Source organism: Nyctereutes procyonoides, unplaced genomic scaffold, assembly GCF_905146905.1.
Source record: "Nyctereutes procyonoides isolate TBG_1078 unplaced genomic scaffold, NYPRO_anot_genome, whole genome shotgun sequence".
Classification (NCBI taxonomy): domain Eukaryota; kingdom Metazoa; phylum Chordata; class Mammalia; order Carnivora; family Canidae; genus Nyctereutes; species Nyctereutes procyonoides.
The window spans coordinates 47615012-47641369 of NW_026575126.1; the positions used below are offsets into that span (position 1 = coordinate 47615012).

At 44.4% G+C, this 26358-nt stretch overlaps 1 protein-coding gene across 1 annotated transcript in view; it reads right to left on the minus strand.

Moving 5' to 3' along the window:
- CPPED1 (calcineurin like phosphoesterase domain containing 1) overlaps positions 1 to 25108 on the minus strand; it is a 99820-nt gene extending 74712 nt beyond the window's left edge. Inside the window, exons 1-2 of the mRNA XM_055341329.1 lie at positions 24913 to 25108; positions 7073 to 7291 (exon numbers count right to left, since the gene is read on the minus strand). Coding sequence (XP_055197304.1) covers positions 7073 to 7291; positions 24913 to 24982 — 289 coding nt within the window. The 5' untranslated portion in view covers positions 24983 to 25108. The remainder of the gene's footprint in view (positions 1 to 7072; positions 7292 to 24912) is intronic.
- Positions 25109 to 26358: the final 1250 nt, after the last annotated feature.

Below are 26358 nucleotides of genomic sequence, written 5' to 3' on the forward strand. Positions count from 1 at the left end.
GCAAAGAAGAGGTAATATGGAAGAGCAGGTCAATCCCTGAAACATATCCTCTGGGGAACCACACAACAAATTGACTACAGTTCACGTCAAGCAAATGCTAGAGCAGATCCCAAGCCCAGACAACCCATCTGACTTCAAATAAAACTAACTGGTGTACCCAAGAATGTCTTACAGCAGCATTGTTTAGATTAGCTCCAACATGAGGAGATTATCACTCCTCGTTATGGCCTGGAGAGAGGATTAAACAATTATGAGATCCAATCCATGGAATGCAATGCACTTACTAAAAGCCTGACATAAACCTCTGTGTATCAACATAAAAGGATTTCCCAGGTAGATGGAAAGGGAAAAACTAAGTCACAGAACAACATGCACAGAATAATGACATTTATACAAGACAAGGTTGCTCACATATGGTGACCCCAAGAGAATGACTTGGGTGAGGTTACAGTTTACTCTAGACGTAGATTCTAAATTTTTAAAAAGGGAACATATTCACATATTTATGTAATTTAAAATCTAATAAAATAATAATAAAACTGATACTTATCAACCCGAGTTTGAACATTACAAAAGATCAAAATGGAAAAAAAAAATTTCCTGTTTCTGTGTGTTCACGTTCCTTTTTTCTAGGTCAAGCAAGGACTTTTGTCTGTTTTCTTCACTGATGTAGCACAAGCACCCAGAACACTGCCTGGCACAAAGTAGGCACTCAGCAGAGATCTTGTAAATAAATGAATCGACTGTTCATTTAATCCAGAAATGCGTACTGGGTGCCTCCCGGTGTATGGGCCACTTGCTGCACATCACGGGAAACACAGAATGATTCATTTGACTTGCATTCAGGGAACACCCTCCCCGTGTCCAACTGTGTCGGGCGCTAGATGAAAATACACATCAATACAAGCACAAACACCCCCTCACTGCCCCGTAGGAACTTGAATTAAGCTTGGTGGAAGGTGAACTTGTAGAGGTTGCAGGGATGAGATAAGGCCTTTTCCTGGCTAGAACCTTAATTCTGGCTTTGTTTTTCAATGCCTCTGAGGCTTTGCTTATCATAGTCTGTCTTATACCAGAATTACGTTCATATGTTTGGTGTCTGCCCAGCTGGGGAAAATGAACACCAACCCTCCCCGATTATGTGAATGCTGGAAGGACAAATGGCTTACTCTCTGCCCAAAGCCCAGATCGCCAAAGCACTCCATCTTTGCTCAATGGCTTCATTTCTCAACTCTATTCCTTCATCCTAGAATTAGAAAACTCCAAGTGAGAAAGGCATCTTGATGGTCATTTGGCCATGGCTACTCCTATCTGGACCTTAACCCAGTCGTTCACATCTAATTTAAGGCAAAAGGCTACCACACTGCATGAAATAGGATTTTTCAGGTTTCGCTTGGGTCTTTTCAATAAAAAAAAAAAAAAAAAAAAGAATTGAGAGTGAATTGCGAAAGAAAGAAAGAAAGAAAGAGAGAAAGAGAGAAAGAAAAAAAAGAAAGAAAGAAAAAAAGAAAGAAAAGAAAGCCACCAATCCCGCTTACTAGTAATTCTACTTTCCATTCCCGCAGCATCTCCCAATTCCTAACCACCACTCTGCTGATCCCTTTACTTTTAGCCCTTCTCAGTCACATCTGCAGACACCCAGCCCTTTTCTGCGTGGAACTTAAGACTTTTCCACCTAAGTGGATTATTCTGCACTTATCTATAGCAAACATCACCCTGGTGCACATATCCTCTCCTTAGACTTGTCAGAGTCCTTTCTGAATTCAAGTCCATTTTCATATCCTGTCCCTTTGGTCCCAACAAGGTCCCAACCCAAAATCCATTTTAACTTTGAAACTAAATCATGGTTCCCTTGCAATGGTGTGGTTACCTTAGGGGAAAAGTTATATCAGAGGGAGGAAAAACCCTTCTGCTTCTAGTGATGAAGGGCTTCTTCATCCATAAATCCAAAATTATCAATACTGCAAATTCATATGTTCTTATCCCAAATCAAAGTGGCCACACCTGCTTTGAAATTTGTTGGAGTTTTTCAGACTCGAAAACAGCAATACTGTGCATGGGGCACATATTAACTCACACCTGGAACTGGGTCTTGGGCGACATCCCATTGTGGACACAGTAGCATTTTGCTAGCAAAACATATGAATATTGTCACTAAGTAGGAATGAAGGGAGACTATAAACAACCTCATGTCAGTTCAGATGAGTTTTGCTGCCAACTGAGTTAGTTTTCAAACTTGAGAAAAACTCTTAGCTTTCAGAGCTTTCTGGATTTTGGAATAGCACATTAAGGGATCATGCACACCTACACGACCCAAATCAAAGAACCAGTTCTAGATCTCCCAACCATCCCACATAAGATCCTTTTAGAGCATGCGTGTGTGATTGTTTTCCTGAATATTCTGGAAAAGTTCTGTTTTGACTCTGCATGGCAGAGGTCACTCTGCTTTAGTTGTTCAAACTGTTTAGAAAGCAAAACAAAGGCCACAAACTTAAAACATTTCCCTGTGAGAGCACAGCATGAAAAATCTAAAAGTAATAATAGTTCTCTTGTTAGGCATCATTATCTTTAACAGTTGGAGGGAATGTCCACAAACCACTAGTGTACACACCAAAATTAGGCATCATTATCTTTAACAGTTGGAGGGAATGTCCACAAACCACTAGTGTACACACCAAAATTGTACCTAATGCAAAAAACACAGGGCCTGGTGCAAAAAAAGCAAAGCCTGGTACATTTTTATCTGGCAAGTGCATCTCAAACTTGATTGCCCATAAGTTCACCTGGGAATCTCATTAAAAAGCTAATTCTATCTCATCAGATCTGGGTGTTGCAAAAATTTTACATTTTGAATAAGCTCTTCACTGCTGCTCTGGGGTCCACCCTTTGAGTAGGGAGGTTGCCATGTAAACTATATGAGGTCTGAAAACAGCTGGACCTGAGTTAGATCCTGACTCCACCACTTATAAGCTGAGGAACCATGGGAAATGTATGTAACTGCTCTGAGCCAGTTTCTACCATTAGTTAAAAGGGAAACAGCAAGGACACCTCCTTTTCATGAGTCTAATGAGTCGGTGAGCTAGCAGCAGCAGTCCTAGCAGATACACACCCTGAAGTGCATCCCATGCCATCTGTGGTAGGCTGAAAAGGGCTCCCAAAGACGTCCTCACCCTAATCCACAGAAGGCAGGGACTATGTTATCTTACATGGCAAAAGGGGAATTTGCAGATGTGATAAAGTTAAAGATCTTGAGATGGAGAGGTTATCCAGGGTTATCTGCGTGGACTGATAATCACAAGGCTGTTCATAAGAAAGAAGCAGGAGGGTAGGTTCAATAGAGAGAACATGAGAAGATGAATCAAAGGTCAAAGGAGAGAGAAGAAGCTATGCTATTGGCTTTGAACATGGGAGGAAGAGACCATGACCCAAGAAATATTGGCAGCCTCTTAAGTAGGAACTTCTAGAAGGAAAGGAACCCTGAGCACTCACTCTAGACTTCTGACTTCCAGGACTGTGAAAGAATAAATCTGTGTTTGTTTTAAGCCACTAGGTTTGTAGTAATTTGTTATAGCAGCTATAGGATACTCATACACCATTACTAAAAAAAAAATGCTAACACAGGCTTGTCTCATTTCAGGTAATAGAGGGTTCTTCCAGAGGCTGAATCATGAACTGAAATGAAATCATGTAACAGTTGCCTGGGTGGAGGTCAATGAACAAAGAGCTGGTCAAGAAGCCTTTATATCCAGGGAAGAATTTGCTCTCCAGCTCTCTGTTTTGTTTGGTTGTGGCAATTTTTAGTTGATGGGCCAGACACGCACATTAATAACGAGCTGTTCTACAGGCTGAAAGGATCTCTTGTACTCTAACTGCATCACCACATTCCGATCTGTCAAGTCTCCACGTGATTTGGGGAAAGCTCAGAAGGTTCCTGGGGACAGCACCAGTCAATGCCTCCATGTCAGGGTGACCAAACAAAGTAACCCTAGGCTTCAATATGAAGGACTGAAAATCAGTGGTCTCAATATTTGTACAAATCTCCACTTGCTATTTATAATGTGGTTTATTCTATAGAGAAGCTTTATAAAATAAGAAAAAAAAAAACAACCAGGTAACCAAAAAAACATCTGCAGAATGAAAACACGTGTTTTAAAACTAACTAGACTTTGTCCTACATTTCTTGGGCTTTCTCTGCAGAGCCTGGTACCAGGAAGGCCCCTCACCATTCCTGGTTTTACACTTCCCTTACCAGATTTTAAGATCCATGGGAGGGTTGGTTGTTCATTTCCAACCACTATATCCAGAGCACATAGTGCCTTAACTGGCACTCAGTGTGTACACGGTAAGAATGTGTAGATGAACAAATATTGTGATGAATATGTATAATGGAAAAGTGTGTTACAACTTTCATTAGAAACAGCATTATTCATAAAGTTCTTTTTCTCCAGTTTGAACTCAAAACTACTTGGCCCAAGATATTATTTATGGTAGAATTAAAAGTATGCTTTCTGATTTTATTTGCCTATTAATACATGCATCTGATAATTAACAATGTGCTAAGCAGTCAAAGCAAATAATTACTTTTCTAGTGTCTGCCCCAGCATATGAGCTAAATGAGGAGGAAGCCACTAATTGCATATTAAAAAATGGTAACTAGCTTTAAAACATTCTGTTTAATCTCAGACCACAATATTCAAAATAGTTACAGTCCTTCACTGGCTCAGTTACAATCCCACAAAACAGTCCAACTCTTCAGAACAGATACGAATTCGGCTCGGGTCACACTGAATATAAAATACGTGTTCAAAAGACTGACGGTTCACATTTACAAGGTCTTCCGACCAATGGAAAAAGTTAATCATAAAAACCGTATCTTCTAATTTACTAAGCTCAGTATATTTTATGCAAGAAGCACTGAAATTGCATAGAGAGCTTTATTTAAATTTTATTTTGAAATATGACTGAATACATTAACGTAATTCAGAATAAGTCAGTAAACGTCTACAAAAACATGTTACATAATTTTAGTGAGTCCTAAAACATTTCTGTTTTCAAAGAAAAGAAGCCACTGGTCATAAAAACTGTAAACCTGGAATCTAACCTTCAACTATCCAATAAAAGCAGAAGTTTGCTCACTGGATGGTCCAGAGTGAGAGATTTGGCTGATGCTACAGTGCATATTACACCAAATGATTCCAAAGAACCTAGTTAACAGCAAAATCAGAGCATCTGGAAGCAGCATTAATCTGGTCAACTAGCATCTTACCTTGGTTTTACCTGGTAAACCAAGACTGAGTCCTGCTATGATTTCTAACTCCATTAGAAACTGGAGCATCCTGTGGTCACTTTAGCAATGTACAATATCAGCACCAGGAAACCCTTGGTCAAGGGTCACCAAGGATGGCCCAGTTCACATGCAGCTAAGGTTTTACCTCTCTACAAAACTTAGCAACATCCTGCGAATGTGCTTCTGTACCAAGCTGCTGAGACATCCACCACTTGCCCAGAGAAACAGAGCTCACTGACCCTTTCTTGTGAAGCCCCAGGCTATTGGGGTTTTGAATGCTTCCAGCATCAATGGGCTCTTGGCTCAGAAATGGAGGTTCTGAGAAGGTAAGGGGTCTGTCTCAGTTTACCCAGCACATCAGTGGCAGGTGTGGAGTTGGCATCTGCCTATTTTGGGTCTCTGTGCACTGCCTTATTTTTCTTCTTCCCTACCTTGCTGCATTTGTACAAGCCCAACAGTAGGAAAGGCTGCTTCTCCAAGAACCACCCTGGATTCTACCCAGTGGGACCCAACAAATGACATGGGAATGTCCACATTCATAACTTTGCATTAAATATGTATAAACAGAGAATGAAGTCCTCCTGCTCATTATACTCACTGGACTCTGGAAAGAGTGATTCTGGGCAGCCCCTTTCTCACATCTTCATTTTGGGATTGTTTTGGATAGGTAGGCAGCCAGACAAGTGAACCCTGAGGGGGGAGAATGAATGCACCCCAGCTTACCATAGAGTACCTCAGCTTCTAAAGGCACTGGAAATTATAGGACTCAGAGCCCAGGTTTACAAGATAGTATTAGCCAAATGTGCATGGCCACTGCAGTGTTTTCTGCAATGGTCTTCAGGTTTTCTGCAATGGGGGGTCTGCTCTACCTCTCTGATGGGCAGGTGCAGTTCCACCAGCTTATATTTGCTCACCAGGGTTTATCTTGCCTGGGGGAGAAGGTATCAGAGGAGGAAACCAAAATACAAGAGTTCTAGAAGGTGTCTGTTATTTTTACATTCTACTTCTCTTATCTTGAAGGGAACCATCCTGCTCTTCAGACCACACTGCTGCGGCAGAGATGACCCCACACCCTGGCTACAAGGGACCACGTGAGCTGGACAGTAGTCAGTCAAGGACTTTGACTGGACCACCTAGAATAAGGCACTATATGTTGTGGTTTCTGTGACAAAGATGTAAACCCAGAAACCTAGAGAGAGCCTGCATAAGAATGAAGTCAACCCAGAGGAAAGCAGGGCTGAGTGAGAGAGACCAAGTCCTGATAAAAACCTAAGCCTCTGGATCCAGCCATATCTGAAGCCCAGATCTGCCACTGGACTTTATAGTCCCATAAAGGAATATGCACCTTTAATTAAAAAAAAAAATTGGTTTAAGTTAGATTTCTGTCGCTTGCAAATGAAAAAGTAAAAATACAGGAGAAATTAAAGTGCAAGAAGAGAGGAAATAAGAGAAGATAGCACTTATAGATATGGTTATCTGGAAGCAGTTCAAGTTTGTCCCCTGAAAATAAAGGTGACATTTGGGAATCTGTTCCATTTTTCATAGTAAGTTCAGATCATCAGAACTGTAGCTCTGCCTAATTACTGTGATTAATCTCACCAAATTCTAAATATAAAATGAGCGTGCATTTTCTGATGTTCAAGGGTACTCCAATAGCCATGGAGAGAAGGAATGCACCATTACTGAATAAAGACGTCTCCTAAATCTTTTTTTTTTTTCTTTTTTCTGCCCAAATGCAGTCATGACTGGGAGGAGAGAAGGTCACATCAACAGCACAAGTCTTACCTGGCATGGCATGGATGAGGTCCCCGCAAAGAACAAAGAATCTGGGTTTGGGCTTCAACTTGTTGATGGCCTGCACAGCTTGCTCAGTTAGACGGATCTCCTGGCCCCACTCGTCACCGCCACTGTCGCTGTCCCCAGTGGACCAGGCCTTCATTAGTCCAAACTGTGGGTCTGCTCCTTGGATGAAGTAGAATGGGCCTTTCCATTCCCTTTCCTTTTCTTATAAAAACAAAACAGAACAAAACAAAACGGAGAGGGAAGAAATATTATAAAATCTGTCAGGGAAAGCATCCAGGTTATCGTGCAAGTGGATACAATATTTTTCTTAAATTAAGTAGGTCATTTTAATAAGCTGCTGTTCAAACATACCATTTTCCTGTCATAGTCTAGAGGATTTTGATTTATACTAATTATGCCTGGGACCTGGTGGTTCCCAAAGGCCAGGAAAAACCATGTGGGCTGCAACAGCCACGCAGCCAAGCTGTTTGTTTAAAACTAGCTGGCCAGAATGGAGCGCAGAGGCACAACAGCACGCTGTATAGAGGATATTAATGTTCAATAATAGTTTTTTTAATTAGAATTAAAAATACCAGAAATTGAAAGCTGCCAGAAGTATTATATTTAAATTACTAGGTGAAGTGCTTTCAAATCTTTTATGCCAGATTTAATGGCACAATTTGCACTGTTTCGGGGGATGTGACAGCATTTTAATTATAAAACTTGGAGCCTGGAAGCTCCGGCTATCTGGTAGGAAATGCAGTGCCAGAAATGAAATCTTGAAAGGAGTTAGTCAACGAGAAGAAAAAAAAAAATCAATGCTAACATTTCAAAGGCAGCATAATGTGGGCTTAAGCAAGGCATGAGGCTGGGGGTGGGGCAGTAAGGGAGAAGGAAGGGAGAGGGGATTCTTTATGGTCTTGGAAAGGGCCAAGCACCAAAGGGTCACTTGAACCAGGATTATTAGGCTTGTCCTTCCTATCAGTTCCAATAATCCTAAACTTGGTGGGCCACAGGTCTCTACCCGTATTAGCCAGAAGGACTGCAACCAGTACTTGCTTTTGCAGAGCTAAAATGGCCATTAGTGAGCATGGAAGCCCTGTGGGTGTCAAACTTTTTTTTCATGGGGACAGTATCTTCCCCTCAAACAAAATCTTGTGTGGTAGACCAACATTGAAAAAGAGAGCCTCCTCTGCCTAAGCTGGATCTGAGGACAGGGCAGTCTGAAGACCCCCAATTTACAGCCCCGACATTTATCCAATGAGAACTGAGGCCCAAAAAGGGAACATGACTGGCCTAACAGCCACCAGCAATCACTGGCAGGAAGAAAACCAGCCCACAATCAATCCTGAGACTGTTTTCTTCTTTTTAACAAATTAGTATATTTTGCATGTTAACTGAGTTAAGTGGCATTTCCTTTGGAAGTCATGAAGATATTACGATTTCCAAAAAGCTCCTTGGAGTCATTTCATGTCTCTGTGTTCAATTCATTCATTGAATTGATAAGTATTCACTGAGAGCCTACCATCTGTCAGCCCCCATACGTGGTGATGACCATACACGGCTGGACCTAGACAGACAAGGCCCAGCTTTCCTGGGGCTTAGTCCTCATGGGGGAACAAGGAAATGAGCAGGGAATGGAGCTGGAGCAGCAGATCTAGGAGGGTGAAGTGAGAAGTGATGGCTAATTTCAACTAGATGCACAGGGAAGCCTCTCTCTGAGGCGAATCATCTATGCTGAGAGCTTACTGGCAAGGAGCCAGGCTAACCTTTCTAAATATGGTCACCACCCTTCTGCCCACCATGCCTTGCTTACTGTCATCTTAGAGCAGACCTCTGGCTTTAGGACTCCCTTCCTTCTCAAGTGCTTTTTCAGAATTTACAAATGCAAGTGTGTGAACTACCTGCACATACTTTATTGAACAAATTGCATATGCAAGTTACTCCACCAGTTCTTGACCCACAGCTCAGAGACTGTTAGCTGCTCAATCAAATCACAACCAACTTGAACTCAATCTTTTTTTTTTTTCAAAGATTTATTTATTTATTCATAGAAACACAGAGAGAGAGAGAGGCAGAGACACAGGCAGAGGGAGAAGCGGGCTCCATGCAGGGAGCCAGACGTAGGACTCGATCCCGGGTCTCCAGGATCACACCCCAGGCTGCAGGCAGCGCTAAACTGCTGCATCAGCAGGGCTGCCCTGAACTCAATCTGAACAAGGAGTGCATGAAACCCTGAAATATGCATCTCAGTGTTAAGGACAGCTGTCTAGCACAATAACAGACGTGAACTTGTATTTATTGAGCCCTTACTACGTGTGGCAGAAAGAATACCAAAAAGGTCCCAAAGATCCCTTGGTCAAAGGGCATAAAGATTTAGTTCTACAAGATTTGGTTCTACAAGAAGTTCTGGAGATTTACTATACAGCAGAATGCCCACAGCTAACAATACTGTATTGTATACTTGCAATTTGCTGAGAAGATGGAATCTATGTCAAGTGCTCTTACCACACACATAAATAATGATGATGATGATGATGATGATGATAAAGGGGTGACAGGAACCCCTGGAAAGAGATGGTATGTTTATGACCTTGATGGTAGTGATGGTTTCACAGGTGTTTACTTATCCCCAAACTCCTGATGGAGTTGTACACATTAAATATATACAGCTTTTTACATGTTAATCATGCCTCAATAAAAATGGTCAAAAAGAAAGAAAAAGGGCAGCCCGGGTGGCTCAGTGGTTTAGTGCCGCCTTCATCCCAGGGTGTGATCCTGGAGACCCAGGATCGAGTCCCATGGGATCAGCTCCCTGCATGCAGCCTGCTTCTCCCTCTGCCTGTGTCTCTGCCTCTCTCATGAATAAATAAATAAAATCTTTAAAAATAAATAAATAAAATGCAGATGTGTCCAAAGTATTAAAAAAAGAAAAAAAAGAAAAGAGAGAGATTAGGCTAGAAAAAGACCATGATTTTCATCTCTCTCTTTCTCACACACACACAGCCCTCCCTCTGCAGGTAAAAGGCTGCCGTGCCGTGACCCACCTATTGGAGAGGCCAACATGATAAGGAATGGAGGCAAAAGCCCGTGAAGAGTGGAGACCCTCCATGCAACAACCCAAAAGGAGTGAAATCCTGCCAACAATGACATGAGTAAACTTGGAAAAGACTCTCCCTTATTAGCTGGACTGTCAGATGAGACCATGGCCCCAGCTGACATGGTGCCTAAACCCTGTGGGAGACTCTGCAGCAGAAGGAATCTGTGACACAGCACAGGTTTGTTGTTTCAAGCTGCCAAATTTCAGGATGCTCTGCTATAAAGTGATAATAGATACTGAGGGATCAGGCATTAAAGATACAGAGTCAGCAAGACTTCTTCAAGGGTTGAAGGCTGGTGTCGTTTAAAAATAAAAAAGAAAAATGAGATTCCAATTTGTGTTTTAAAATTAATTGTTGGCATCATTCATTTATTTTACTTGAATAATAACCTTTCTACATTGAATGCTTTTAACGACATTCCTGTTTCTGAGGCAGTTTGCAGAGCTGTTTAAACTGGGCAAATTAATCAGAATCAGATCAGGGAGGTGATCGTCATCCCAAGGTTGGCGCATAAATCAATCTTCCATAACAAACAGAATTTATAAACAGTTTTCTACAGCAAACATTTTAACCAATATAGTTTCCTACAACAAATAGTCATCATCTCAAAAAGTCAATAGTCCTTGGAGGTATTAAAATAAATCTTTCATTATTATTTGTTTACTTAGTAAAATCTTAGATGGAATCTCAACTTTACGATGACAAGGTACAAAATAAATAGATTTGACCTGAAATGAATGACAGCTCACATATCACTATTCCACCTGCCTTATATATATAATAAGAACAATTTGACTTCAACCTCTGCCTTCTCAAAAGCACCTGGGTCCTCTTAAAGTTCTGCTACAGAAGCTTGTCGTCTTCAGTCTCATCTTAACTAAGGCTGAATTTGAGACTTATGATGCTTAGTTGCAGAGGGAGGAATCTTTTGTAAATTTATACCTCCCCCATCCTTCAAAACACTGAGAAAGTGAATACTTAACAATGCTTGCCTTAAACTATTTTGCCAAAGTCCAAAGTCACGCCCAGGGCAAGACACAGGTATTAGCTAACATCTACAAGAGCCAGGGAGAGCTTGCCATGCCATCTCCTGCCAGCCAGAGCACGTGTCTGACCTCGGCACAGTCCAGCTGCTCTCTTTAGATTCCCTAAAAAACACTGTTCTGGCAGTTCGAGCCCCAGAAGTTCAGATATACCAAGGTTCACTCCTAAAGCACCTCAATACAGAATCAGAGCACTTTTTATTATTGAAGAAAAAAAAAAACAAAAAAAAAACACCACTTTGGCATCCAGGGAGCTTTTTTTTTTTTTTTTTTTTTTTTTTTTTATTTTCCTAGTCAAAGAATTTAACTGTGGGACTGCTTAGTTAAATGGTAAATGCCTGATAACCACCCCCCCCCTCAAAAAAAAGGAGAATTGCTGGAAGTGAAACTTGAGCGGGGGGTTGGTGCATATGATAGGAGGGCACCAATGAAGCATGCTGCCCTGGGCATGAAAAGCAGGGCTGGGCCTACACTTTGGGCCTCACGGTGTGACCCCTGAACCAGCATCAGCATCACCACCTGTGAGCTTGTTCGAAAGGCAGCATCTCAAGCCCAGCCCAGACCTACTGAGGCACAGTCTGCATTTTAACAGATCCCCACATGATCCGTATGCAAATTCAAGTTTGAAAAGCACTGACCTGTAACTAATCAAGGAACTGCCTAAACGTGTTTGATCAGAAACAGGTGCAAAGTGATTTTTGTTTCCCTAAATTGAAATAATGGCTTAGAGGATTGGTTGTTATTTTGCATATTTTCCTACTGATGGTTTTTTTGTTGTTGTTTGTTTGCTTTTAGTTTTCTCTTGCATATTTTCCTTTTCATTTTTAGGTCCCTGTCTGTGTCCAGCCCAGGTAACTTCCAAAATTGATAAAAGAATGCAGTCAGGGACCCTAATTAGGGACGATGATAAAGCCAAGATCAAATTTTGAGATAAACTAAGTACTTGAAGAATAAATGCATTAGAGGATAACGTGAGGCTGATTAAATTAAGACCTCATTTCTGACATAGGTGGTACCAAAACAAGACTACAATCTTGAAACATTTGACACAAACTTCTGATAATGTCTACAGGGTGCTTACTGTTGATACACCATGAAGTATGCAGGTATTTGACTAAAACACCTAAGTCTTCTATAAAAGACCTAAGTCTTCTATAAATAAGAATTCCACAATGAATTGAACTTTTTCAATATAATTTTTGTAACAAATTCACAGAGATGGTGTATTAGCAATCTACTGCTACTGTAACAAAGGAACACAAAGGTAGTACCTTGAAACACTACACATGTACTATCTCAGTTTCTGTGGGTTGGGGATCTGGGCACGGCTTTGGGCACGGCTTAGAGCACAGTTCTCTGCTCACGGTCTCTCACAAGCCACAATGAAAGTGTCTGCCAGTGCTGAGGTCTCACATGAAGAATCACATGGGACAGAATCTGCTTCTAAGCTTACTTACGGAGTTGACTAGGTTCCTAGCCGGCTGTGGTCCAGAAGCTACCCTCAGTTCCTCGCCATGAGGGCCCCTCCAGCATGGCAGCTCGTAACATGGAAACTGGCTTCATCAAAGACGGTGAGGGAGAGGGTCTGCTAGCAAAGAGCAGTTATAATCTTACATAATATGGCGATGGACGTGAGATCCCATCACTTTGCTGTATTCAATTCATTATAATCAAGTTGCTAGGCCAGCCCAGACTACAGAGCAGAGGATCACACAGGCTATAAATACTCGGAGGCGGGGACCCCTGGAACCAACGGAGAGTCTCTGCCACAGGGGGGACTATTAAAGCCTAGCCTCACATACTTAACCACACCACTTAGACCTGACCCTCCTGTACTGAGCTGAGTGGGCCCATTTATTGCAGCCCCATCCCAGGGCGGCTGAAAGGTTACCTCACAGAAGCCAACCTTTTCCCACTACAGCAATGGAAATTTTCAGTGTGGGAGGGATTTGCAGAATTACTTAACCCCTTATTTAACCAACGAGGGATACTGAGGCCTGGCTAGGGATCTTAGTTATGGCTCAAGTTCAAGATCACACAGTTAATGAGCAGTGGCTTCCATTGTTCAGAATCTCAGTGCTACTGGGCTGGCCTGCAGAGGGGAGAGCCATAAAGGAGATGGAATGTGCCTTGGGCTGCCTGCAAGTTATCCACCTCCATAAAAACATTTTTATCTCCAAAAAGTTTCCTTTGAAAGGAACATCTTGGTAAATAAGTGTACACAAAGATAATTCTGGCAAGGCCCAGAGCTTTTCCCCAGTAGGCTGTGATGCTCACAGTCCCTGCCAATAGCACCGGGCTGATTCAGGGTATAGGCTAGAGCCCAGGACATCTATCTTCTATGGGATGCTAATTGGTGATCTTCTCCAGGAATTACAAACTCCAGGTCTCTGGATGCGGTCTGCCTAGCAGGTGTATTTTGTTTGGCCCACATAGTAGTTATAAAATTTTGAATCTGTTGCTGACACTTTAAATTCATGAGTTTCATACAGATACCTGATTTTCTAGATGCTCTTGGAAAATTTAGCCAAATCAGGCCCAACTGGAATATGCTGACTAGCTGGGCTAAGCAGTGGCTGCTCCTCAAAGGGGACGTGTGGTCTCAAATTCACCATGGTCCACACTTGGTCCCATTCACCATCTGGCCCTTGTGCACATGGGCAGTGACAAGCCCAAATCTATGATAACTCTTCCATTCTGCTCAGAGGTGCAGAAGAAGAAACCCAGCAAGGTCAAGGTCACATAACTTGCTCAAGGTCTAACAAAGGGCTGAGAGGCCGAACCAGGCCTATTATGCCACAAAGCCCTGACTTCAGGGCAAGGGGTCACACAGGTGAGATTATAGAGAAGACCTAGCTAGCTGGGAGTGCCAAAATCTGTCCAAATGGTATGTCAGAAAAAAACAAGCTCTGTGTTACCATAATTTATTAAGGTACCACAGCCTGAATCGAATTAATTTTAAAATTTAGTTCTTAAAATCTTTAATTAATTAAAAAAATATTTCTATAAAGGAAATATTGGCCTTAGAGAGAAATCTGATTCATCCATTATACAGAGAGTTCAGGATTTGGCCATTTACAGATTTTAGCTGATAGAGACTGTCACAGAAACCACCATCTTTCAAAACTGAGGAATAACAGGACTGTGGATTTGTGTGGTATTAAACTATAGACAGTAAAGGCCTGTGAATCTTCTTTAAGCATTACTGGGTACAAAGCGACTGCACACATAGAAGAATCTTAAAAACCTTTAAAAACTCACACAAAGCCTTACCACTAATCCTTCCTATGCAACTGTTTACGTGCCAATATCCTGCCTGAAAGACAAATATTCAGATTGCAAGGACTCTTTGCCATTAATATCAGGAACTAAATGTTTTCTTAAATCTGTCTCTGTCAATACATTTCCTCTCCCTCATTTTTATTATACCTTTCAGGCATGTATGTCAACTCGTATTGAAAGCTGACTTTTTAACATATACCAAGAATTAGAAATTTCATCGATCCTTTCGCTATTACTAGCTCATCAATGACTAATTATAATAAATGCACCCCCAAAAGCAAATGAATTACTATTTTCATCACTCAGCTAGGAAAAGGCCTATAGGAATCAGTCATGCCATTAATTAACACCTAATACACTAACAGCGTGTGCTCTCCCGATGTGCCAAACTTGTTACTGTACAGGCAACTTCAAATGGTTCAAGGCGGAATACAATGATAAATAGCTCTCAGTTTAATTCTAATAAAGCTAAGTCTCATTTCCCAAATCTCTTTTGCTTTTGGGAAGATATTTATTAAGAAGTCTGATGAGCAGGCTGGTGAACAAGGCCCCAATCATTACAACAGTGTATCACTACACTGTAAGAATGTTTAAAAGTTCAGTGTTTGCACTCCTGTTAACTTCTCTGACGAATCAAAATTATACATGAACTGGGACCACAGGGGCCACATTTCTCCATTTGACTAGAAAGCTGCAGAATTAACTAAAAAAGTGAGCAGAGTAGTGGTTTTGCTTTCCTGAGTATGTCCAAGGTCCCAGCTCATCCCATCTGCACCTTACAACACTCCCACAAGCAAATCCTTTAAGATTGGCCTCTTTTTCCTGATGGCCCTGAGTCTGCCAACAAGGTCCCCAGTTCACCAGTTTACAGATGACAGGATTGTGTGTCACTGGGTCCATTTAGCCCACCCGGTGGATGCATGTGCTCTACAGTACCTCCTTCACCTCCACAGCCCCATCACCTTGGGTCAGTGCTCCACCACTCCCACCCAGGGCTACCAGAGCAGCTCCACGCAATGCTCCCTACTCTGATCCACTGCAAGCAATCACTGCTACTGTGACTTCCTACAACCCTTGTCCTGATCATCAAACTCCCTTGCTGAAGGGTCACTACACTCTAATTTCCATAAGTAAAGACCCATGTTCACGTTTCCTTTCCAGTATATTGTCAGCATGTATCACTGGGTCACTGGCATGAGAGAGGCATTCAGTAAACATTTGGTGAAGGGATAAACCAAGATGTTGACGGATGTTTGTTCATTCTGGCACTTGGATCTAAAATGTAGTGCAAAATTTTTCTAGCTATACTGATTACTGTTCCCATTAGACTGGTGGCTCTCTTGACCAGGGATGATTGTGACCCCCAGGGGACGGACATTTGATGTCTGGAGACATTTTTGGATGTCACGCTGGGAGGGTCACAGTGCTTCTGGCATTCAGTGGATAGAGGCTAAGGATGCTGCTCAACATCCCAGATTATACAGGGTGGCCCCACAGCCAACAGTCTAGCTCATAATGTCAATGCAGAGATTGAGAAACTCTCCCCAAAACATGCCACAGGATCCCTCCAAAGGGACCATAATCTGCTCAACACATGCAACCTTTCCCACTGCTTCCTCTAGAGGATGCTCCCCACTCTCCTAACTCTTCCTGCTGAGACTCCACCTACCCTTCCTAGCCCAGCCCAGCACCTACCTCCCTCCCCTGCAAGGATATGGAGCTCTTCCTTCTTCCCTCTTTCAGCAAGTTTGTTCTGAGTACCTGCTATGTGACAGGCACTACACTTTAGTCACTGGACATTCAACAGTGAGCAAAACCACAGGTCCCATTCCTTAAGACTTTACACAATAGTGGGGAGATGGATGACAAACAGATCAACAACTAAGCTGACTACACACTGTGCTCATCATTACTGCAGAAGGAATCACAGTGATCATGGACAGAGTGACTGGTGGGTGGGAGCTGAGGCTGGAGTGAGGCAACATGAGAGCCAGGCACAGGGTGGCTGTGGGGATGCACCCCAGGCGGAGGGCACAGCAAAGACCAGACCCTGACCCTGGAGGCATTTGAATGTAAGGTAGGGGGTAGATCATGCCAAGACATGTCTCCCAAAGCCCTCACCGGGTCCTAGTATAGCCTAGACTCTGAGGCTTGCATGCCAGGCTCAAGTCCCAGTTCCACCCTTTACCAACCATGCGACATAACACAAGTTCTTAATCTGAGTCTTAGTGTCCTCAGCCATAAAGTAAACCCTACCTCAGAAGGGTTGTCATGAACAGTGACTGAGTGAATACATATAAAGCATTTGCACTTGGCGCACAGTAGCCAAAGCTCACACCAAGTGTGAGCTTCTGTGATCCTGTTACTTACAGTAACTCTTTCCCTTCTCTTAGCAGAGACAAAGCCACCCAAACCGTACCCATTTCTTTATTCCCCATAGTACATGGTGGGGCGCAGAATATACTTGGTGATACAGATACGCATGCAAGCACACACACGTACAAATTACGTGCTTTGATCTTAACATTCTTCCCTTCACATACTGGGAATATTGTGTCGGTTATAAAACAGCAAAGATGGGTAGCTTTACAGCTGTCTGGAGGCTTTCTGGCTAAAGAGCAAATGCCAACGAGATGCAATTTTTGCAGTTTCTCACAGTAGCCATCTGCACAGTGAATCACAATCTAAATGTCTGCAGTAATACCCCTCATCTTCTCCAGGGACTAATCTTATCTTAGTAGTGAAAAACAACAACAACAACAAAACCACAGCAGTAGCAAAACAATCTTCACCACCTTGGGACTCTTTCTGGTTTAACGATCCAAGTGTCCCGACTGTAAAACTGCCAGAACTTATGTTCCATATAATAGTGCCATTCCTTAGTGGCTGCCCAGGGCTGGAGTGGCGGGTGGGGTGATGGCTGATGGGTGCTGGGTTTCCTTCTAGGGTAATGAAAATGTTCTAAAAATCAACTGCGGTGACGGTCGCACAGCTCTGTGAACGGACTAAGTGCCAGCTATTTAAAGTAAATAGTGCCCTCTGAGGCCCCCCTTCCCCTGAAATAATTAACTGTGACAGCACTATCCTCAGAGTTTCCATATTACTTTTCCTAAGTAGCAAAGCAAATTTATCCAATCTCTCTTTTCTTTGCCTAAATGCATCCAAAGGTGGTTTTTGAGACACACAAAAGCTTCTGAGTCATAGCTTGGCTGCCAAACTTGCCATTCGGGGATAAAGGACCTGCCAAAATCTTTATCTGCAACCCTTCAGAGAAGTAAAAGGTAGACAGGCCCGGCTCCTTGGCCAGGTGGCTTTCAGCCTAACTGGCTTTGCCTGATGCTGTTCTAGACAACAGCTACAGGGGGGAAAAGACATTTCCTGAACCTCTCTCACTTTTCCAAAGCAGAACTCCATTTGGGGTTTGCCTTTTTGGGGTAGATGTTTGCTAGGACTTATTTCCCTCCATTACCCATGCTGCTATACCAAAAAAGCAGGTGGCTGGTGCCCTGGGTGGTACTTTGGGAAGAAGTGGAAAAAGACGCTCTCTCTGGGCAGAGGTGCCCTGCGGGGGCAAGGCTGGGCAAAGAGGCCCTGGGTGCGAGGAGAAGGCACCCCTTCCTCAGGGCAGATGTGGCCCAGAGAGGGCTCACCTGATAACATGAAGCTCCTTTAACAGGTACCTTTGGGGAAAAAAAAAAAAAAAAACAGGTATCTTTGAATGCATGACATCGGCACCACCTGGGGTGGTTTGCAAGGAATCTCATTAATTGACTCAATATCTCGGTTTTTGTTTTGTTTTGTCCAGAGGACTCATGGTGTAAGCAATTGGTCAGGCCAATACAGAGAAATGTGATTGTATTTACTCGTTTACTTATATGACAAATGGCCACTGAGTGGCCTCCACTGCCCGACACTGTCCTAAGTCTGGGCTCCCTGCCCTCCAGGAATTTATAGTCTAGGGGCATGAAAAGGCATGAAAGTCACAGGAATAAATACACAAATGTAAATTGTAATAAGTGTTGTAAAGGAAAAGAACGAGCAAAGGGGAATAACAGGACCCTGAGAGTGGGAGAATGAGCACACGTTTCTTCTAAAATGCTAGTCTGCTTCTCCCTCTGCCCATGTCTCTACCCCTCTGTCTCTCATGAATAAAATATTTTAAAAAAATAAAAATCAATAAAAAATAAAGTGATACCAGAAGAATGACAGACCCTAGAGAGAGAAGGAGAGGGACAGAGGAAAGCTATGGCAAGGGATGACAGGCCCAATTTTTGTTTCAAAGAGATGGCTCTGAATGCCGTACAGGGAGTAGACTGGCGGGGCAAGAGTGGACACAGAAGGCTACTGGAACAGTCCAGGTGAGAGATGCAGGGCTGGGGGTCACAGTGGGAGCTGGGAAGGGAACAGGTGGACAAAGCCAAGGCGAGCTCTGGAGGCTGGGGAGATGGGGCTGTGGAGAGAATGGGAGGAGGAGAGATCAGGATTGACTCCTGGGCTCCTGACTGAACAGGAGTGGGAGGGCAAGACAGGAGAAGGAGCATTCTGGGGAGCAAACGAAGAGTTCTGTCCTATTCCAGTATGTGCTGGTGGCCAGGTCAAAGGACTGGATGCCAGGAGAGCTGTGCTCCCTTCCTGGCCCTCCCACCTCCTGATTTAGGACCTGAAATCCTGAAGCATCTCAGCACCCTCGGGTAAATGAAGCCACTGCATCCATCACCACAGCTCATCTTAAGACAGCTGTAGCCAACACTCTGCCTCCGTTTTACAAATGAGGACCTACAGCATTAGCATGATTACGTTTTTTCTTTTTCTTTTAAACAATGGTACATGGCAACTTTGGGCATTCTTTCACTCAACAAATATTTCCCGACTGTCTGGCTACATAATGGACTCAGTCCTAATTGTGGCTGACAGCAGTTCTTGAGCTCCTGGAGTCTCCAGCTGCCAGGGCCCCATGCTATCACCTGTAACTAATTGGGAGGGTTTGGCAAAAAAATCACATACTTCACAAATATAAAAAGCTGCCAGTTAGTCCTCTCTGTGAAAGAGATGCTCTCTTACCAAACCCACAGATTTACCAACACTCTCCATGCCCTCCGCAAAGGCACTGACTATTGCCCAAAGTCCCTCAAGGGTTCAGCTCAGCACATCCATCAGTTGTCCCCGAAAGTGTTCAAGCTAGCACTTACTTTTAAATCACTTAATTAAACATGTAAACCAGAGAAATATGAATAGTAAAAAGGGCCGCTTCCAATAAAACTAAGACAGATGCTTCGGGAACACTCAATAAAAGGCAGGCTGGCCAAAATAAAGTACTATTGAATTAGGTGTTGTGGAGACAAGTGTAAAAGATTAGAGGAAAAAGAAAGTATAAACCTAGAATCCTTTACTTGGAGTGCTTTCCAAGTGATTTTTAACTGACTACTCCACTGGAAAAAACCCAAACTGGAAAAGATTCATTATGGGTGTTGTTTATGCAAGAAAGACTCCATGGCAGGCCCATCAGTAAACCCAATACTCTAAGACAAGTCCTTGGCCCGACCTCAAAAGAATGGTAAATGAATGTACATTTATAGATTACATTAAAAATAAATGTTAAAAGAATGTGTATTTTTTTAAATTCCCCTCTTCAGCTCATTTTTTCTTTTGACCAACTACTAGGTTTCTACTGTAGTAAAAAATAAATAAATAAATCTTTTTTCTAATAATTAGACCCTTACCCCACACCATTCATAAAAATTAATTCAATATGGACCTACACCTAAATGTAGTGGTTTAAACTAGAATACTCTTAGAAGAAACACAGAAGTCAATCTTCACGATTTGGGGTTAGGCAAAGGTCTCTTAGGACATCAAAAGCACAAATGATAAAAGAAAAAGGTGATAATTTGGAACTTCATCAAAATTAAAAATTCTGATGCTGCATAGGTTATCATCAAGCAAGGGAAAGGAGGATCCACAGAATTGGATATTTGAATCCACAGAATTGGAGAAGATATTTGCAAACCATGGATTTGATAAGGGATCTATATTCAACATATATAAAGAATTGTAACAACTCAATGAAAACACAACCCAATTATAAATGGGGCAAAGGACCCGAAAAGATATTTCTTCAAAAATATACAAATGGCCAGTCAGCACAGGAAAAGATGTTCAACATCATTAGCCTTTAAGAAAATGTAAATCAATACCACAATGAGATATCAATTCACACCCATATGGTTGATTATAATAAAAAAAGAGAGATACGACAAGTGGTAAGTGCGTTGGCAGGGATATAAGGAGGTGTGGATTCATATATCTTGGTGATGTGAACGTAAAATAGCGCAGCTCCTTTGGAAAACAGTTTGGAAGTTCCTCAAAATGTCTAATGTACTAATATGACCCAGCAATTCCAATCTTAGGCATATACCCAAGAGAAATGAAACATATGTCCATACAAAGATCTGAATGTGGATGTTCACATCAGCTTTATTCCTAACAGCCAGTGTTCATTTGGGAAACATCTGCCAACGTCCAAATGTACATCAATACGTACTTGGATAAACAAGATATGATTTCCCACACAATGGAATGTCAATTCAGTAAAAAGGAACAGAGTGCTGATATCTGCCCAACATAAGAGAATCTTGAGGATTATGCTAAGAAGCCAGTCATAAAAGAACACAGATTGTAATTCCATTTATATGAAATGTCCAGAAAAGGCAAAGCTATGGAGGTAAATTGGTAGTTGCCTGTCTGAGGAGTGGAAACAGGAACAGACTGTAAATGGGCACAAAGTTTCTTTTTTTGGGAAACAGAAAGGTTCTAAAACCCTGACACTGTACCACTGTAAATTTATTAAAAATCACTGAACTGTGAACTTAAAATGAGTCAATCCTATGGTATCTCGATAAAGTCACTAAAATATAGAAAAGCGACACTCAAAAATAAAAGCTCATTTTTTCTCTTAGACTTGTTATGATGAGAATGTTTTACACACTAATTTTGTGATGATGATGATGATGATAATAATGAGGAGGGGATAAATAATCAAAATTCCTGTCTTATGCACAGGAGCCCTTCTTAAATAAGAGATAACTGGTTTGGCCTGGACGTATGACATAATTAAAAGCATTTATTTCATTTTCTTCACTGATCTGTTCGAATTTTTCCAATACAATATTTTCAAGACCCCATTCAGACCTCAATAAACATTTTCAGGTCTAGTAGTTCTAGAAGAGGCCTTAGGTGAGACCTGGAAGAGATGGGGCAAGTTATTTTTTTTGGGTGCTCCACTTATATTCTGCCATGTGAGAGGGTTTCCAGAGGCGACCGAGAAATATTCAGGACTGGTGAGGAGCTGTTTCAGCTCCTCTGAAACAGCTGCAGAGATTTAAAATGTCCAGGGAAATCATCTTTTTAAGAAAACCACCAAAGAGTCCTATCCTCTAAGGGGGCAGGGGGAACATTCTGGTGGTAAAAATAAAACTGGAAAAAAGAACAGCTTAGGACCTGAAAACAAATAAACATGGGTAATTTTTAAAACCGATTTTACCTTGATAGCTCTCCTTTTTAGAATTTCTTCAAAACTGATGTCATGAACTTTTCAGAAAAACAATTATTTGCTAGGATAAAGTGTAGCCTTGATTAGGGTGTATGTGTCGAGGAAATATAATTATCAATTTGCCTAATTAAAATGAATATTTGAACATGCCTGAGGAATGTGCACCTTTCTCAAATGAGACGTGTACAATTTACTTTTTACAAACATCTGTTTTACAAACAGCCTCGCAGATTGTGTTAACAAGGAACGGATGCCTGAGGCCAAGCTTCACGTACAATACTCCCGGAAGAAGTGCACATCGTACTGCCACTCCTATAAATTACCAGGGGGGAAAGTCTTAAAGTGCTTACCACAGACTGAGTGTTGTATGCCCCCCAAAGTTTCATGTTGAAACCCAAACCCCAACATGATGGTATGTGGAGGCGGGGGCCTCACAGGGGGGGGGGCGGGGGGGGCGGGGGGCGGGGGGAGGGTGTGTGTGGGGGGGTGATGAGGTCAGTAGGGCTGAGTGATGAGATTAATGCCTTTTGGAAAAGACCCCAGGGTGCTCATTCCCCGATTCCCCCGAGGGCACAGCAAGAAGATGGTCGTCTGTGAACCAGCAAGGTTTGCGCCCATTCGCATCCCGCTGGCACCTTCATCCTGGACTTCCAGCCTCCAGAACGGTGAGAAGCATCTGTTGTTTATACGCCACCCAGTCCACAGTGCTTGGTTACGACGGCCTGAATGGACTAAGACAGCACTCTTCGGTTCCCCTGCCAGGCGCTTTCGCTAATTCTGAAGGGGGCTTTGAGGAGCGAGTGTATGAGGGTTATAAGGGGATCTGATCAGTGTCCTTGTTTCCTCACACATGCAGCTTCAAACTCTTTGATGCTATTAGGTAAAGACCAAAGTCCTCAATTACTTATCCCCCCACCCTGCCCACCACCATCCTCCTTCTCATAGAACACCACAGCCCCCACTCTTCCCTTTCGCATCCCGCCAGGCCGCAGATTTTTACACCTGCTCCATCCACCATCCACGATGCTCTTTCCTCCCTTTATAGTCATCCTCCTGCAATCAGGTAACACACCCCTTCCTCAGGGAAGATACTCAGCAACGGAATGTATACAGTAGATACGTGTACAATGGACTACTGCCCAGGAGGAAAGTGCATGAACTAGAGCTTCTGACACCAATATGGATAAATCCCAAACCTCACGTTGGGCAAAAAAGTCCTATCAAACTATTTAGAAGATGGGCACTACGGCCAACTATGTTTTCTAAAACCTGCCACAGCTACATTTCTGGCCCCAACACAGTCTTCCAGAACCTTGCTACTCCTCACCAAGAGCTGCAAAGAAGAAAAGAACAAGGTTTTAGGGCTGAAATCTTGAGGAGAAACGTATTTTAAATAGGCTAGCCAAGAGCACCTGGGTGGCTCAGCAGTTGAGCATCTGCCTTTGGCTCAGGGTGTGATCTCGGGGTCCTGGGATCAAGTCCCCCATCGGGCTCCCTGCATGGAGCCTGCTTCTCCCTCTGCCTCTCTCTCTCTCTCTCCTCTCTCTAATAAAGTCTTCGGAAAAGAATAAAAAAATAGGCTAGCCAAGGGAAAACCTGACCCTGAGAAAGTGACTGAACTTTATATACAGCTTGGAAGCTCAGAAAGAGAGGGCCAGGCTCCACCAGCCCAGCTACTAGCGATGGGAGCTGGAGAAAAGAAAGCCCTTGGAGAAAACCCGTGTGGCAGCAGAACGGGGCAGAGGTCAGGACGACATGCATGAAGCAAGAAAGGTGAGCGCACCCACCAGACCATGCAGGGCACCATGGGGTGGGGGGGTGGGGAGCAGTGGCTCACAAAACTGGTGAGTGCATGGGAGGGGAGCCTGACTCCAGGCAGCAAAAAACCTAAGAGGACCAAGCAACAAGCAATGTGCCAGCTTCCTGCCTTGGGCCCCCAGGGCTAACATCCACTTAGCACCTCACCTGCATAAGTATATAGTGGGTCCAGAGGTTGGATTACAAGAATACCCTTCATCAGAAAGTATGCTCATAAATTGAATTTAGCTAAAAAGAAAAGAGGCACCTGGGTGGCTCAGCGGTTGCACACCTGTCTTTGGCTCAGGGCGTGATCCCGGGGTCCTGGGATCGGGCTCTCTGCATGGAGCCTGCTTCTCCCTCAGCCTGTGTTGTGTCTCATGAATAAACAATTTAAAAAAAAAAAATCTTTAAAATAAAAAGAAAATACATGCATCAAAAAAAAAAAAAAAAAAGCAAAACGACGTAACATTTTTGCATTTTACAAGGAGCCTGAGTAAATGCAAACCCCCTCCGGAGCTCCTGCACCCTGCACCCTGCACCCTGCCCCCTGCCCCGCCCTCCACATGCTGCAGGAAGCCAGCGGGACGACGGGAGCCTAAGATACAGGCTGGGGGCCTGCAGGGGCACAGCCGCGCGCAACAACAGCGAGGATGCTCTTCCCGGTTTGCAGGTGGGGAAACTGAGGCCGAGCCGCCCTGCTGGGGCACGCGTGCAAGGCAGGGCCGCCGGCAAGCGAAGTGCACAGCCCGCGCGCCCGGGAAGCACGCTTTGCTGCCTCAGTGCATCGCCTCCTGTCTCGGTCTCTCTCGGGGATGCGGAGGCCGGCGAGGCCGCGCCGCCCGCACACCTGCTCTCCGGCCGCGCCCCTCGAAGGCCCGGGCGCGGGCGGTGCGGCAGCTATTGCGGTCCCCGGCTCCCGCCCGCGGGGCAGGTGCAGCCCTCGAAGCCGTCCGGCTGGAGGCGCGCGCGGCCGCGCCGACGGTTCCGCCGACGGAAGGTGCCGCAGCCCGAAGTCCCCCCTCCTCCCCCTCCCCTCCTCCCCCTCCCCCGGCGGAAGGCCGGCCGTACCTGAGGGAAACGCGTCCAGGGTCCTGCCCCGGGCTCTGCGGAAAACACCCCCCGCCTCCGCAGCCGACATGGCGAGCGAGGTTCCCGGCTCCCCCCGAGGACACAGTGGCGCGGGAGGGAACGGCAGGACGCCGCTACAGCCCCAACCGCCGGGCCCGTGTGGCCCCGCTCCGGGCGACGCCCTCTGCTCGGGGCGCGGCCGCTCGGGGCGCCGCTGGCGCTGCCTGGGCGAGGCGGAAGCGCGAGCGGCCCCTCTGGGATCGACTGCGGCGCCTGGCGAGCGGAGGCGCCTGGACCTGGACCTGGGCCTGGATGCAGGCGCGCGGGGGATGCTCTGCAGCTCAGGCTGCGGGGGGCGGCCGCGGGGTTTCCCTCCTCACCCCCCTCCAGCTCCCCCGCAGGCGGCCTGCCCTGGTTTCACAGGTGCAAACACGGGGCGCCCAGTTAAGTTGGAATTTGAGACGCACGAGGAATGATGGTTCAGCGTAAGTATAGCCCACGCAGCATTTGGGATATACTTACCCTAAAATTGTTTTCGTGATCTGAGATTCCACTTTAACTGGAGCTCCTGCATTTCATCCAACAACCCTACCTTAGGCGGGGTGGGGGGGGGGAGGTCCGAAGCGCTAGGCCCTGTCTCAGGACAGTCCTCCAAGCCCCCCCCCCCCCACTGTGACCCAGGAGCCCTGATCATGAGGCATCTTCACCATCACCCTGTTACTGTCATCATCGCTCCCTTGGAATCGTAGCTCACCTCCGCTGCACATGAGCGCCAGGGCTGTCGTGAGCTGCGTGTGTCAGAAGGGGAGACTGACGCCCAGAGAGGTGGCGCAGTTTGCACGAGGTGACACACCTGCAAAAGCAGTGAAGCGGCCACCGACCCAAACCAGGACCTGTCTAGGAAAAAGAAGGGGGAAAAAAAGCTCTTGCACCACGCTGCTGTAGGCTGGTGTTTGTCAACGTGGTTAAAAACGAATTCCGGGAGGGTGGCACCTGCCGAAGCCGAATCTCTAGGAGAAGGGTCTGGCTTTAAATATATATATATATATATATATTCATGATAGAAAGAGAGAGAGGCAGAGACACAGGCATTGGGAGAAGCAGGCCCCATGCAGGGAGCCTGACGTGGGACTCGATCCCAGGTCTCCAGGATGATGCCCTGGGCCTAAGGCAGGTGCTAAACCGCTGGGCCACCCAGGGATCCCCAAGGGTCTGGCTTTAACTCCTTATGAGGTTCTTTTGATCCATCAGGTTGGGAACTTCTCAACTAGCTGCCTACATCCAGGAGACTCGTCCTCCAATCTTGGACAAGAGTTCTAATAGTAAGTGGTAAGTCCTCGGTAAGTATTAGGCATTCACTCTCATCATCACGACTAGTCACCGTATCGCTATTCCCTGCGTGTGGTCTGCCCCCACCCCCCCCCGCTCCCCAGGAGGACTGTCAGG